The sequence below is a fragment of the Dipteris shenzhenensis genome, chromosome 27, assembly GCF_047967505.1.
Source record: "Dipteris shenzhenensis isolate YYH24624 ecotype China chromosome 27, Dip_SZ_1.0, whole genome shotgun sequence".
Classification (NCBI taxonomy): Eukaryota; Viridiplantae; Streptophyta; class Polypodiopsida; order Gleicheniales; family Dipteridaceae; genus Dipteris; species Dipteris shenzhenensis.
This window is the reverse complement of record NC_141622.1, coordinates 5,081,662-5,095,865: the sequence shown is the minus strand read 5'-3', so window position 1 is coordinate 5,095,865 and position 14,204 is coordinate 5,081,662. Positions and strand designations below refer to the sequence as shown.

Sequence of the window (14,204 nt, the reverse complement as noted above, 5' to 3'; positions counted from 1 at the left end):
ATAGTCAAGATGTTCAATCGGACAGTAGCGTAAGGAGCGTAGCCTCCAGCTATGATATAGCGATTGACATCCACAATACAGAGGGGTTCAAAATGACAATTGGCACATGCATTAGAACATATAGACTCATTCTAAACAAAGAGTACCGCAATGAAATTAGGAAGCTTAACCGATAATAGTGTCTACTACATGATGGCATCTTGCTACGGAAAAGACTCAAACCAGAGATATTCACTTGCAGTGCTGACACAAAGAAAACATTTCTTTTACGGATTTTAGTCCAATGTGTTGTTCGACAATACTCGCAATTGATAGCAATGCTAACAATCCACTAGCATTATTGATTGCCTATATAGGGAAGGTTGTGTTTAACATAGGAGGCACAACGATCCATTTCGCATGAACCAACAAACTGTGGGGGTTAAAGGTCATTGTGCCTTTACCCCGGTTATGTACAATACTCAAACACATATATAAATGAATGAAAAAGGAGATTAGGGTGTTTTGCACCCACCAAAAACTTGTGTGGCTCTCTGTTTCTCTCTCTCCCTCTTCCGTTCTGCTTTCGTTGAGAGCACTCTCAACTGGTATCAGAGCCCATCTAGCTGAGTGTGCGTGAATGCCTAGAAGCTCAGCAACTCTATGGGAGGAAGGAGAAGCTTTGTAGGTGACTTTACTTGCATCCGAGTGCGCAAAGACCTTGAAGGAATCTTTGAAAAAGTCACTTTGGTTTTGCAAAGTGGTTTTGAGAGCCTATTAAGTGTTTTCAAAGAAAAAGTCATTCTTAAAGCTTTTTCCTATTTCATTCGAAGACAGAGACTTCGTATTCACTTGTAGAGGCAACCATTGCCTGCTTTTAGTGTCCATTCACTTCAGGAGCTTGGAAACACCTTCATTCTTGAATTTGGGATCATTTCATTAGATTTCTGACTCACTGTGTCAGTTTCAACGTTTTTCTGTCTGAGTGTTGGAACTCAAGTTTGGAGCAACCATTTGTAGATCTATCAGTTTCGGTGGACTCAGGAGGTCCTAAAACTTCTATGTTGCTCATCATTCGCACTCTAGTGGACTTTACAAATAGTTCAGTTTCCAAAAACGTTTTTCAGTCCGTGTATTGGACCCAGTGATTAGGACGACGGTTTCCAAAACCGTCTGTCCCATTGCATTTCGAACGCCTAAAGACCCCTACTTGTTAGTTCTTGCATGATTCGGTGGAGTATTTTCAGAGTTATAGATCTCTATGTATTTGATTTCATTTCTCTGTTATGCATTTTTCATTCTAAGGTTTTGAAACCTTAGATTTATGCCACATGGCAGTGGATAAGTATTGACTCCCATTTCTCACTCATCGGTTGGGATTTTGGAGTTCTAGCAGAAGAGAGATATTTGCAGAGATTGTCTTGCTGAGTCCGATTATGCAATGGCGCCCATGTTTTGAGGCATCTGAGGTTCTATTTTCAGTAGCGGTCATTGTTGTGGGACTATGATTTCTTGAACATACCTTATGCAAATCACTCTGGCTATAGTTTGAGCCATGTGCGCTCATTTTTGGTGTGCATTGGTTGTAGTGGATGATTTATAGGCCATTTGGATGCATTGCAATCCTTATTGGATGCGCTGATAGGCCCAGATTACCTTGTGGGATGCTATTTTTTATGGATGCTTTGCACATGGATGCTATTTTATGCTGAGGGACAGCCATTTGACACATTGCAGGTGATGCACTGATAGTGTTATGCTCTCTTGGATGAGATATTGTTGATGCATATGCCCATGAACGGTGTTTATGCTTGAGCTATTTGGCACTTATTGGCATTTTGGATTGCCATTGCAGTTGACATTTTCTTTTGGGCCAGATTTGCTCACATGGATGCATAGTACATGCACATGAGTCAGCTGTATCTTTTGATGCTTTGAGCTTTGAGTTTTGGTGATATTTTACTCTATTGTGGCATACACATTTGGGTGCACCTGGTATTTGGTGTGATTCTCTATTGCAGGCACTAGCATTTGGGATTTTGCTTTATTTGCATCATGGCATCCTCTTCCATGTCTGAAAAGGAGCTTTTCGGCATTAAAAAGTTTGATGGGACAAACTTTTCTTTGTGGAAAGAACAGATAAGGAACGTGCTTATTCAAAAGAAGCAAATAAATCCTTGCAAGGGATTGCAGCTAAGCCTGCAGCTATGTCCACATATGAATGGAATGAGTTGGATGCATTGGCAAAGTCTACCATTAGACTTCATCTTGGGGAGAGAGTTTATTTCACAGTAGTCACTGAAAAGACTACGGAAGCTTTATGGAAAAAGCTGTGTGTTACATATGAGAAAGAGACTACCTCAAACAAAGTCTATCTCATGAAGAGATTGTTTGAGCTGCACATGAAGGAGGGAGTATCCATAGCTTTGCACTTGAATGAATTAAATATCATTTTCAGTCAGCTTCAAGCTCAAAAGCTGAATTTTGATGTGAAAATGAGGGCAATATTTCTCTTATGTTCATTACCATCCTCATGGAATACTTTTCGTACCACTATCAGTAACTCTGCATCTGATGGAGTATTGAACTTTGATGATGTGGTTGGTAGCTTGTTGGCCGAGGAGATTAGACAGAAGTCAATGGAAGGCAACAAGCAGGATGCAGCCTTAAATGTGCAAAGGGGCAGATCACAGTCCAGGGGGAAGTTTCGAGAAAGAGAAAAGTCCCGTAGCAAGTCCAGGCAACGGAACATTGAGTGTCACTATTGTGGCAAGAAGGGCCATATGAAAAAGTATTGCTACAAGCTTAAAAGAGAGCAAAAGTATAAGAAAAAGAATGCAAATTGGGGTGCAAATCAGAAGGAAGAGAGTCCAAGGGAGGACAAAGAAAAAGTGAAGATCGAGGAGATCAATGCAGTCACATATGATAGTGACAATGACATTCTCTTCATGTCTAATTTATCTGCAGAGTTGCTTACCACTTCAGATAATGCATATTCTCAAGATTGGATTTTGGATTCTGGTGCTTCATTCCATGTTACTTCCCATAGGAAATGGTTCTCCACTTATGACAGTGGAAAGACATGTTGTGTGCATCTTGGAAATGACTATGCATGTGACATAGTAGGAGTAGGTGACATAAAGTTTTCTTTTGCAAATGGGTCTGCATTTATTTTGAAAAATGTGAGACATGTGCCTAAGCTGACAAAGAGTCTCATTTCAACGGGTCAGCTAGATGATGCTGGTTTTCAGACCACTTTTGGTTGTACGAGTTGGAAAATTCAGAAGGGCTCTATGCTTTTGGCCAGGGGTGCCAAGTGTGGGACTTCGTATCCCTTACATGTATCAGGGGTGTTTGATCATGTTGTTGCAATAACCGAGCAGCAAGCACTTCTTTATGGCATTGCCGGTTAGGCCATATGAGCCAAAATGGGATGAAACTCTTATGCCATTTGGGTTATGTACCACATTTGAGTTTCTCTGATTTTGAATTTTGTGAGCACTGTCTCTATGGGAAGCAAACTAAATCAGCCCATAAAAGAAGGGGAAAGAAAGAGAAAGCTTGATTTGGTGCATTCAGACGTATGTGGTCCCATGGCTACATGGTCATTAGGCGGGGCTGAATACTATGTGACATTCATTGATGATGCAACTAGGAAAGTGCGAGCTTATGCTATAGCTCGGAAGAGTCATGTGTTTCAGATATTTCAGAAATGGCTGGCCTTGGTTGAGAATCAGTCAGATAGAAATGCTTAAATGCCTACGGACTGACAATGGTGGAGAGTATCTCTCTCATGACTTTTAGCACTTTTGTGATCCACGTGGGATCAAGAGGGAGCTCACATCCCCTTGTACTCCAGAGCAAAATCCAATTGCATAAAAGATGAATCGTACCATTCAAGAAAGGTTGCAATGCATGCTTTCCAATGCAAGTCTTTTTGGTGGTTTTTGGGCTGAGGCAATGAAGACTACAGTGTACGTGATCAATAGATCACCTAGTAAGAGTTTGGATGGTGGTATTCCTGAAGAGGCATGGAGTGGCAAGAAGCCCTCTTACTCTCATTTGCGTATATTTGGGTGTGAGGCATATGCACATGTGCCAAAAGAGCTTCGAAAGAAGCTAGATCCTAAGTCTAGGAAATGCATCTTTCTGGGTTATGGTGAAAGTGGTAAGATGGGCTATCATCTCTGGGATCTGGAAGTAAAGAAGATCATACATAGCCATGATGTAGCCTTCAATGAGAAGAAGATGCACAAGGCACCCATGAGGGATGTGGAAATGAGGAGAATCACTTTCTAGGACATGAATCCACCTGCATATGTTGATAGACAGCAAGCTGTCCATGCACCAAATGTGCAAGAAATGGTACCACCAAGTACTCCCACAGGTGTACAATCAAGGGTAGATGATGGATCATCTATCGGTGGAAATGATGAGCCAAATGTGGCTGATGTGCAGGTGGGACAGTAAGCTGAAATGCCCTTGAGAAGATCATCTATAGTGTCTAGACTGCTTGATAGGTTTGTTCGAGGGGTAGACTATGTGATGCTTACTTGATTGAATGAAGTCAAGTTTCAAACAAGATTAGCATTCTTTGCCCAATCAGAGATGCCTCATCGAACAACACGAGTTTAAATTTTTTAGAATGTGCTTAGGTTATCTACTTTCTCACCCATGAGGTTTGTGAGAGTGCTCTCAACGGAAACAAAATGGAAGAGGGAGAGAGAGAATTAGAGAGCCACACAAGGTTTTGGTGGGTGCAGAGCACCGTAATCTTCTTTCTCATTCATTTATATATGTGTTTGAGTATTGTACATAACCGGGTAAAGGCACAGTGACCTTTAACCTCCACAACCTCCCACTTAAAGGACAATGTGCCTTTAAGGGAGAACAACTAGTGAGCATACTATCCAATGCCCATCAATACACGACAATACTCAAACCACTGACTAGGTAGACTCTTCATTAGCATATCTGCAGGGTTATCATCTGTATGAACCTTGACAAGCTCTATGCGCTTGTCCTCAAGTACCTCCCTGATGAAATGGTACCTAACCTCAATGTGTTTGGTCTTTGCATGAAAGACCGGATTCCGTGCTAGCTGAATAGCACTCATGGAATCACTATGCAATGTCGGTACACTTGTATGAATCCCCAAATCTCCCATTAGCCAATCAAGCCATATAGCCTCCTTGCAACCCTCTATGGCTGCAACATACTCAGCCTCTGTGGTAGACAAAGCAATGCACTTCTGTGCGCGAGACATCCACGACACTGTACCACCTGCATAGGTGAACACATAACCAAAAGTGGATCTTCTACCTTCTTGCTACAGAGAGGCTATGATGCGCGAGGATCAATGAAAGTGGGAGTATGCTATGCAATCAGAGATGAGTTCACTTATGAAGAATAAGACTTCGGACTTGGTTTCTTTGCCACATGGAAAGAAAGCATTGCCATGTATACGAGTCTACAAGATGAAGGTCACAGGTGACGATGTGCTTAGGTACAAGGCCGATTTGGTCGCTAAAGGGTTCAAGCAAGAGAAGGGTGTGGACTTTGATGAGATATTCTCTCCGATTGTGAAGATGACCACACTTAGATGCATGCTTGGACTAGTGGCAGTAGAGGATATGGAGCTTATGTAGATGGATGTCAAGACAACTTTCTTGCATGGGGATCTCATGGTGCAGCCGGAAGGCTTTGAAGAAAAGGGCAAAGAGCATTTAGTTTGCAAGCTGAAGAAGAGTCTCTATGGTCTTAAGCAAGCGCCTAGAGAATGGTATCAGAATTTTGATGCTTTCATTCGGTCCTAAGGTTTTAGAAGGAGTGAAATTGATCACTGCCTCTACACTAAAAGGGCTAAGGATAATAGCATGATACTCCCGGCACTATATGTGGATGATATGCTATTGGTTAGCAAGAATACTTATGAGCTAGATGCATTAAAGGCCAAGTTGCATGAGGCCTTTGATATGAAGGATTTGGGACTTGCAGGTCATATTCTTGGTATGCGCATCACGCATGATCGGAGTAGGAAACTCCTTTGGCTTTCATAGAAGGAGTATGTTACAAAAGTATTGCAACGTTTCAATGTGGAGGGGGGGAAGGTAGTGAGTACTCCATATGTGAAACTGAGTCATACAGATAGTCCCAAATCAGATGAGGAGAGAGCCATGATGGCCAAGGTTCCTTATGCATCAGCGGTTGGGAGTCTTATGTATGCTATGATAGCTACTACACCAAACATTGCATTTGTAGTGGGAGTTGTTAGCCGGTATATGGCTAATCCAAGAAAGAGGCATTGGGAGGCAGTTAAGTGCATCATGAGGTACTTGAAGAATACCAAGGAGATGTGCATCTGCTTTGGTAGAGGAGACATGCGTGTACTTGAGTACACAGATTCAGACTATAATTGGATATTCAAAGAGATATCTCAACCAATTAGCCTCGTAGAGCAATCATACTAGCAAACTACAATCCGATACTATGAGCTCACAATAATAATGCATAAAAAATATGGTAGATTCATAGAGATCCTCAATTGAATTAGAATTTCCCAACAAGCTGACGCGGCCTTGGATTACACGAGCATTGCATTTATGAGAAGGCCTATATCTAACACTGAGGTGGCATACCTCTTCTTCACCAAGACTCATAAAGAAACTCATAATCTATACGTGCTCAAAAAGATGCTTGGAATACCTTGCATCTTGCAACATATCGACACAATGTCAAAACATGCAACAAACATCTCAAAGCACCAAAGAATGCACATGCAATAGCAGGGTTGCACACAGCACTAGCCTTAAAACATGGGATGATAATTGAGACATGTGTAGGAAATATAGATATTGCTGATGGACTAGTCAATGGTGTGGATGGCATATTCCAAACCATAAGTGGAACAAAACATGAGACAATAGTGTGGGTTCTTTTCCCAAATACAAAAATATGCTTGAAAGCTCGATATGAAAGCCAACATTTGTATACCAATGCAATCTCATCAAGCTGGACACCATTAATAGAATCACAAAAAAATTCAAAGCGGGGGGAAGTTTGCTCAACATTATTACATGGAAGCAATTTCCAATATAGCTAGCCAATGCGCAAACAATACATATATCCCAAGGGCTAACAATGCCAAGAGTTGCATTCGACCCATAAAATATTTGCAACCATGGTCTAGATGCATCTTCTAAGCATCTATTTCTACTTAGCAAGCTAGAGCATAGACACATAAAAGTTGACACAGTTGTCCTCGAATAAATATCATGGTTACAAATAGATGCGGAATGGGAATGCATACAAAAAGATATGCTGACATACAATAACTCCCATATCATCATCGAACCCTTGAATATAGTTTTGCTCAACGCATACAAACAAGACGTACTAGCAAGCCATAATCTATGTGTGCCAATAGCGTATGCTTACAAGAAACGGGAATCACAAATGCAGCATTCTAAGCCCTGCCTTTGGCATCTTGCTTCTGTACAAAATGACTCAACATCTCATTAGCCACACATTAATAGCAAGTGCTGATGTTGAGCTCATAAGTGCCATCTTTCAAAACAAAGCTTTCAGCAAGCTTCACATGGTCAATATGTAAAAGGCACCAAAGACAAACGTGAATCACTTCATTAGACTTCTCCATGAAGCAAGTATAATAAAACACAAAAGAGTAGACTCTCATTTCTTCTCTGGAGCAACTTTAAACAAAGCCTCAAGATGGTTTCGTTGCACTTCGAACGGGCCATGAATGCAAGCAAGCGAATTCCATATGTCCTTAGTCGCAAGCAACTAAGCAGCAACAGTCAGAGCCATGCACAACTTTATTTTCTCAGCCAACTCATGATTTCGCTCATTGCACTCATGCAATAGCTTTTGTCTTTGATGATAGCATGCAAAAAATAAGCATTACTAGAAATGCATAATCTACGTACAATCACACTCCATTGAAGAAAAAGCAAAATACCTCGATTTTGCATAGACTGCAATCTTCCTACAGAGTTTATAGCCTACTATCAATTCCTATTTATGCTTAAACCTATTCATAGTCAAAAAGCTTAGCTATATTCTCACAAATACAATTCCACAGTGCCACATTCTAGATCCTCTCGATATACATGCTCTTTCCAGAGTGCTTCGCACATTCCCATCCCAAACACACAACACTTTCTTCCAAAATCTCCACTTGTTGCTTGGGCATGTCTTATTACATCCCTGAAAAACAGTCTCTAACAATTCCAGAAAACCAATTTGTGTTAGGGTTTTTTTTTTTTGGGAACCAAAAGAAAGTTGGAATCTCATATTTTTGCTTGACGAAGCCCAGTCCGCTTAGATCGATATCCACATTGATCCTCAATCCTCTATGAATTGAACGTAGAAAACAATACGGCAAATGCAATACAGTATACAGGCATGATCCTCATCAATGAACAAAACAGCCGTAAACTGAAACTCAACTACTCGTTTGCTCTAGTTGCAACTTAGCCATCAACAAACGTGTAAGCCATTTGCTTCTATCAAGCAAACTCTATGTCAAATCAAATCAATCCCCAAACGTGTAAGCCACTTGCTTCTATCAAGTAAACTCTATGTCAAATCAAATCAATCCCCTAACTATAGTTATAGATTGAATCCAACTATCATAATTTATTTGATCTAGCCACAGTTACCTCACTTGCCACTCCACTCTACCCCAAATTTCGATTTCAATTAACCTTTTCATCCTCAAGGCTAAGGAGGTGTCAAGAGGCTCTCGTACTTTCGGATTAAGGCATTCATCTATTTCTTCCCGCCAGTTCTTCAACTTGTTCCATCCATCACGTTTATTGGATCATCCCTTGCGATCGCGCGAGTCAAAGTTAAATTGCTCCAAACTTTGGCGATGGAGAGCGAAGAAGAGCTGGAAATTCTTTTGGCTTTTCAGAACGGAGACCGCGTCCCTGAGACTCCTCCAGTTTCGCCCTCGCACATCTGTGCGCAAAGTTGGGTCTTAAGCTTTTAGCATTAGCAGTACTATCGGTTGTTCTGGATATTTGTCACGGTTCACGTAATACATCTGGCTTCCGCGGCTTTTCCGTTCGGTTAAATTTATAACCCCAAATGAGAGTTGCCATAAATGTTTTAAGTCAGTGAACACAACCCTTTTCTAAGCTCTGTGTAACGTACCAATAAAATCCTTATTGTCCAAGTAAAGTCCGCTTTAGGGGGACTCTTGTCGTTTTGCATTGGGAAGCCCATGTTCATTTGTTGGTGTGCTGGCAAATTTAAATCTTGTCTTTCAGACCAAAGGAGTTCCGCCAGCCTCAGCTTTGTTCAGGCGAAACAGCGGAATGCCACTGATGCAAGGAAAGTTGAATGTCCTTCACCAGACAAAACAGCAGCAAGTCTTAAAGTGCAAGAAATTTTCCGACAAGTATTTGGTACGTCGCATACCGATCCTTGTCTCGCTTCTACTTGTACCCGCGCGCTGGTTTGTCCCAAAGCAAGCCATAACCTTGTCTCCAAGGGTACGTTTTATAATATACTTAAATGGCCTCATTGTCTGGCTGAAGATTTAAATAGCAATGTGCCGAAATTCACGCCTTGCTTGCATAACCTGTGCCCGCGTGTTACTTTTGTCACAAAGCAAGCCATAAAGAAACTTTTTCTCCAATTGAAAGTTTTGGCATGTTTTATAATATACTTAAATGGCCTCATTGTCTGAGCTGAAGATTTAAATAGCAATGTGCCAAAAAACACGCCTTGCTTGCACAGGATATGATTCGGACGAGGATACATCTATGCCAAACAAAAACGTTTCAATGGAGGCCTTTAGAGAGGTTGTCAATGCATCCTTAAACACTGCTGTGCATAAGACTTCCAGTTTCGGTGCAAGGCAGCCACGGGGTCCAATAGCTAATGGCATAGACGTAGAATTGCACTCTGGGCTTCGGATTAGGTATAGCTATGTATGCCAGCTTCATTATATTTTTCTGATTATCTGAAATGTTATCTTTGCATTTTTAGTTGAGTTGCTTATGTTGCAGAAACGCACTGGTTACTAGTGCAACTTTGAGCAACCGACTATCAGCTATCCGGTTTGTTCGGCTTCAGGCAATCAGGTATTCCAGACTTTGTACTCCTGATAGTTTGAAATATCCAACCGCAGTTGAATATCACGTAAATGCTAGCCTGGAAAAGGGTAGTTCATGCAATGCATATTCTAAGATTTTCAATTGAATAGAATCCTTTCGCAATGATAAGATTTCACTGACGAGCTGGAAAATAGAGCAAAATATGCTTGCTTTGGCTGCATAGATTAACCGAAACACATGTCCCAATTCGGATCTGTTGGGGTCTAGCTATTATAAGTCTCATTATGATATTGTAGACTCAACCCCTTTTTTATATAGGTACGTTCTTAGGACTTTTGTGGAAAAAAACATTTTAGATATGGAAATTAAATGTTCACCTTTGCAATAAGCAGTTGGAACATTACTTAAAGAATGGGTCAAATTCAGCTCAAAACTATGCAACATGTATTCTCATTTAAATGTGAAGTATGTGTGCAATTTAAAACTGAGTTCATACAGTAAATATTGAACCACCTGTTGTAGTAAAAGTTATCTTTTTGTTTGGACCAGCTATCTTAAGCTCATAAAGATGACAAAAGAACATTGAATTAAATTGTATTGGGCAGTGAGGTTGTAAGAATAATGGGTCTAGCTTTCTAACGGCCTAAACCCTGCTGCAGAAGACTTTCATAGGGCAAAAGCTGTACACTCAACTAGATGACTTGTAAACAAGTCAACGCCAAGCAAACAAATATATCTGAAGAGGTATGTACAGCTGCGGACACAAAACACGGTGAAATATAATGCTCCAACATAGAAACAAGTCTGACACAAAACATTGTGGATACACCCGTAGCGTAGAGCTGCTCTTGCCTGGCACCATTTTGGGGGGCTGCTATGCTGCTCGAACAGCCTGCCTCCTCTGTTCTGCTGTGTGCTCTCAAGGAGCTTCTGTGGCTTCTCAGTGTAGCTTCTCTGTGGCTTCTCTGTGCCCTTATATAGGGGAGGGGCTGGCCTCAACCCACTAGAGGGCTGATTGGACCTCGTGCCGACCCCAGTCTGTAATAAGCCGACAAGCTGCTGACCTATGGAGATCTGGCCAACAAGGTGTTTGGCTCCGACTGACTCCTACTTGACCCTGGTTGGCCTGTTGCTCAGGTCGGCCAGATCCGGGTCTATGAAACCCCATTTTTACCCTCTTATTCGGCCCTTTATTCCTCCAATAATATTCCACGAATGCCACCTAACCCTCAATACTGGGCCTTCCATGCAGCCCCACCCAGCCATGCATGGTTAGGGATATGTTACTGCCACGTTGCAGCCCTTGTCTCACACAAATTGGCGCACGTGCTAGCTTGTTCTCTCCCTATCATTTTGCAAGAGTCTTGCCTCCTCGTCTTCCTCATATGGGGGCTCACAGATGGGGCAACCTGGTCAAAGATTTGTTTCATCTATTCACATGTAGAAGCCCTCAGGAATAAATTGAAGGCGCATTTGAAATCTAATTCTTGCACACACTGGCTCCAGGTCCTGATCCACGTTGTCCTTGAATAAGTGGCACCAACTTGGATCAGGTTAGAATCAAGGCCATTCATGTGTTGCATTGCCAATCTTCATCATGAACTTGCTAACACCTTACGTGTGCAATCATCTGTGAAAGTAATATATTACTTATTGCCTGCAGATGATAGTGTCTTGGTCATGTAACTTGCTACGTCATGGTGTACCAAGTTGCAGTGGCTTTCTGCAACCCACGGCAAGGCTGCCTGTGTGGCAACACTGCAGCCCACTGCAGTCCATAGCAGGACTGCAGCAGCAACACAGGTCCCGTACTGCCACATGGCCTGCACAGTCAGATACAGCAACAGGTGCAACGGGGGGCTGACATCAGCAGTGATTTTCCCCTTTTGATGGTTGGCAGGTCGGTCAGCCTGCTAGTGGTTGGCTGGTCCGTCAACTTTAGTTGGCCTAAATCCTATATAAGGAGGGCCTGTGCATCCATTTCAGTATCAGCCTTTGCAGCTGTAGTGCAGCCTCAGCAGCTAACAGCTCCCAGCTTTAGGGAGGATCAGCAGGCCCTGAGCAGTAGACAAGGAGAAGGGAAAGAGTGTTGCCACTCTGTCTCCACCTATAGGAAGGTTTCCCTCTTGACTAGGGTTGCCCCGGCGTAGGCGGTGCATCTCATCTGGGAAGCCTGGTGGTGCGACCCCCACTATCAAACCAAATGTCTGGATCCCACCATCCAGCCATTGGTAAGTTCATTCCTTGGTTTTGAGACGTTTCCCCACGACTATTGATTTTAGCCATCCAAATGGCCATGGAGATATGTGAAGGTGGGAAAGTGTTTCTGGTCTATGTGAACACTGTCGTAGAACCATCAGTTACAAATCATATATATGTGTGTGCACGTGCGCGCAACACACACACACACGCACACACAAAAAATAAAATAAAATTGTAATTATAAGTAAAATCACATGTCTTAACGTGTGTCACCACAATGTAAATATCCTAAGTCAAAGTACAGTTGACCATTTATTTGATCATAATTAAAGAGTTTTATATGTGTTAATTACGGTCAAAGAGTTATTTTAATGGTCAAAGGATTGACTACGGTCAAAGATACTTGACTCTAGTCAAGTAAAACTGACTACGGTCAGAGAGTGTTGACTTCGGTCAACAAGACTTGGTATGCGCCAAGAGGGGTTAACCCCGGTTAACCAAGATGTGCCAACCTCGGTTGGAGAGACTTGGCTATAATTAAGGCGCCTTGACCTTGGGTCGAAGCTCTTTAATTATAATCAAGAGTGTTGACTCCGGTCAACCAGAGAAAATATATATATATTTATTTATATATATATATATATATTTGTTTAGATGTGCACATGTGTTCAGTGGGGACGCCCACCGTGACTAGGATTAGTCCACAGTGTATTATTTGCATGCAAAGCGCTAACAATTAATGGGTACCATGGTGGTGCGCTTTAATTAATTGTTGCAGGTACTAGGAAGGATTATTTTTCCTAAGCGAAATGGGAGCCTGACAAGCATCCAGGAAGCGGTTCGTGTGACCGAGAGCTTTGAAGACTCCAGAATGGCCCTTAGAGGCTTGTAATAGGTTTTAGTCTAGATTTTAGACAAGTGGCATGTTGCCAATTTGAATGGGGCTTGAAGCTCTTGTAAAAAGAAGAATTCTTTTCATGTTTTGGGGACTTACGAGACAGCTTGAAGCTGAACTTCTGTAATAGATTTTCTGAAATGAATAAAGACCTTCGGGGGGGTCCAGCCCGACAATTTGTCATGGGCCCTAGTGTATGTTCAGAGAGAGAGAGTGAGGGAGAGCTTTCGAGAGTTAAATTCCGTCGTTGAAGTGAAGCCATAGCTGTTTTACACCCTCCCGTCTGGTTTTATTGGTATCAGAGCTTGGCTTCACAGTTTCTTTAAACTGTGACGATCCAAGAGACAAGGAGAGAAAGAAAGCATGGACCCACCGTGACCTTGTATTGGTACGGGGTAAGTGTGACGTGCAGGCGCAAGTATATCTGGGCAAAGGAGGTAGTCGCCAAAATTGACGAAAACTAGAAAGCCTGAGCGAATCTGGTTTTAGTAGTACAAGCAATCGACGCAAGCATTAGTTACGGGATTTTATACGGAGGACTCGTCGTGAGCAGAAGATTTTGTCCATCGCCTGGAGCTTCCGATGCTATGCGTCAAGTTGCAAGTATAGACTATCAGGAGATGTAGTTTCGCCACATATGGTCAGGCGTGGAGAAGGTGCGAAGGAGCAGATCCTGAAGACGGAGATTTTTGGCCGGACTTCGTATTCGTGCGACGCTGACGGACGTGCGCGACGAATTTCGATTTTGCCAGCCAAGGTTTAACCTTAGGCTGACGTGGCAACCAGCAGGGCAGATGATGTGGCACAGGTGTACATGTGGCATGCACAGAGCTGACGTGGCAGATACGTGTGGATGCTGACGTGGCAGCATGTGCAGGCTGATGATGTGGCAGTACACGTGGCATCCAGCTCAGAACTGACGTGGCACTCTGACACGTGGCAGCCAGGCTGGCAGACCTGTGGTTAGTGTGACCTTATTCAAACTAACTGCAGTTAGCTGACCCTGGTCAGGGATTTGGTCAGAGGACAGCCTAACCAGACTG

General features: G+C 42.4%; 1 protein-coding gene across 6 annotated transcripts in view; it reads left to right on the top strand.

Annotated features, from left to right (window-relative positions):
• The first annotated feature begins 8,728 nt into the window (after positions 1-8,728).
• Positions 8,729-14,204, top strand: part of MCM10 (minichromosome maintenance 10) — a 48,829-nt gene continuing 43,353 nt past the window's right edge. For 4 of the 6 annotated variants that reach the window (XR_015543670.1, XR_015543672.1, XM_087398687.1 and 1 more), the window contains exons 1-4: positions 8,729-8,972; positions 9,273-9,497; positions 9,745-9,928; positions 10,017-10,091. Coding sequence is in view for 4 of the 6 variants with exons in the window: in XM_087398687.1 (XP_087254813.1) it covers positions 8,873-8,972; positions 9,273-9,497; positions 9,745-9,928; positions 10,017-10,091 (584 nt within the window). In the remaining 2 variants the exon portion in view is untranslated. The remainder of the gene's footprint in view (positions 8,973-9,272; positions 9,498-9,744; positions 9,929-10,016; positions 10,092-14,204) is intronic. The other 2 variants (XM_087398688.1, XM_087398689.1) reach the window with 2 other exon arrangements.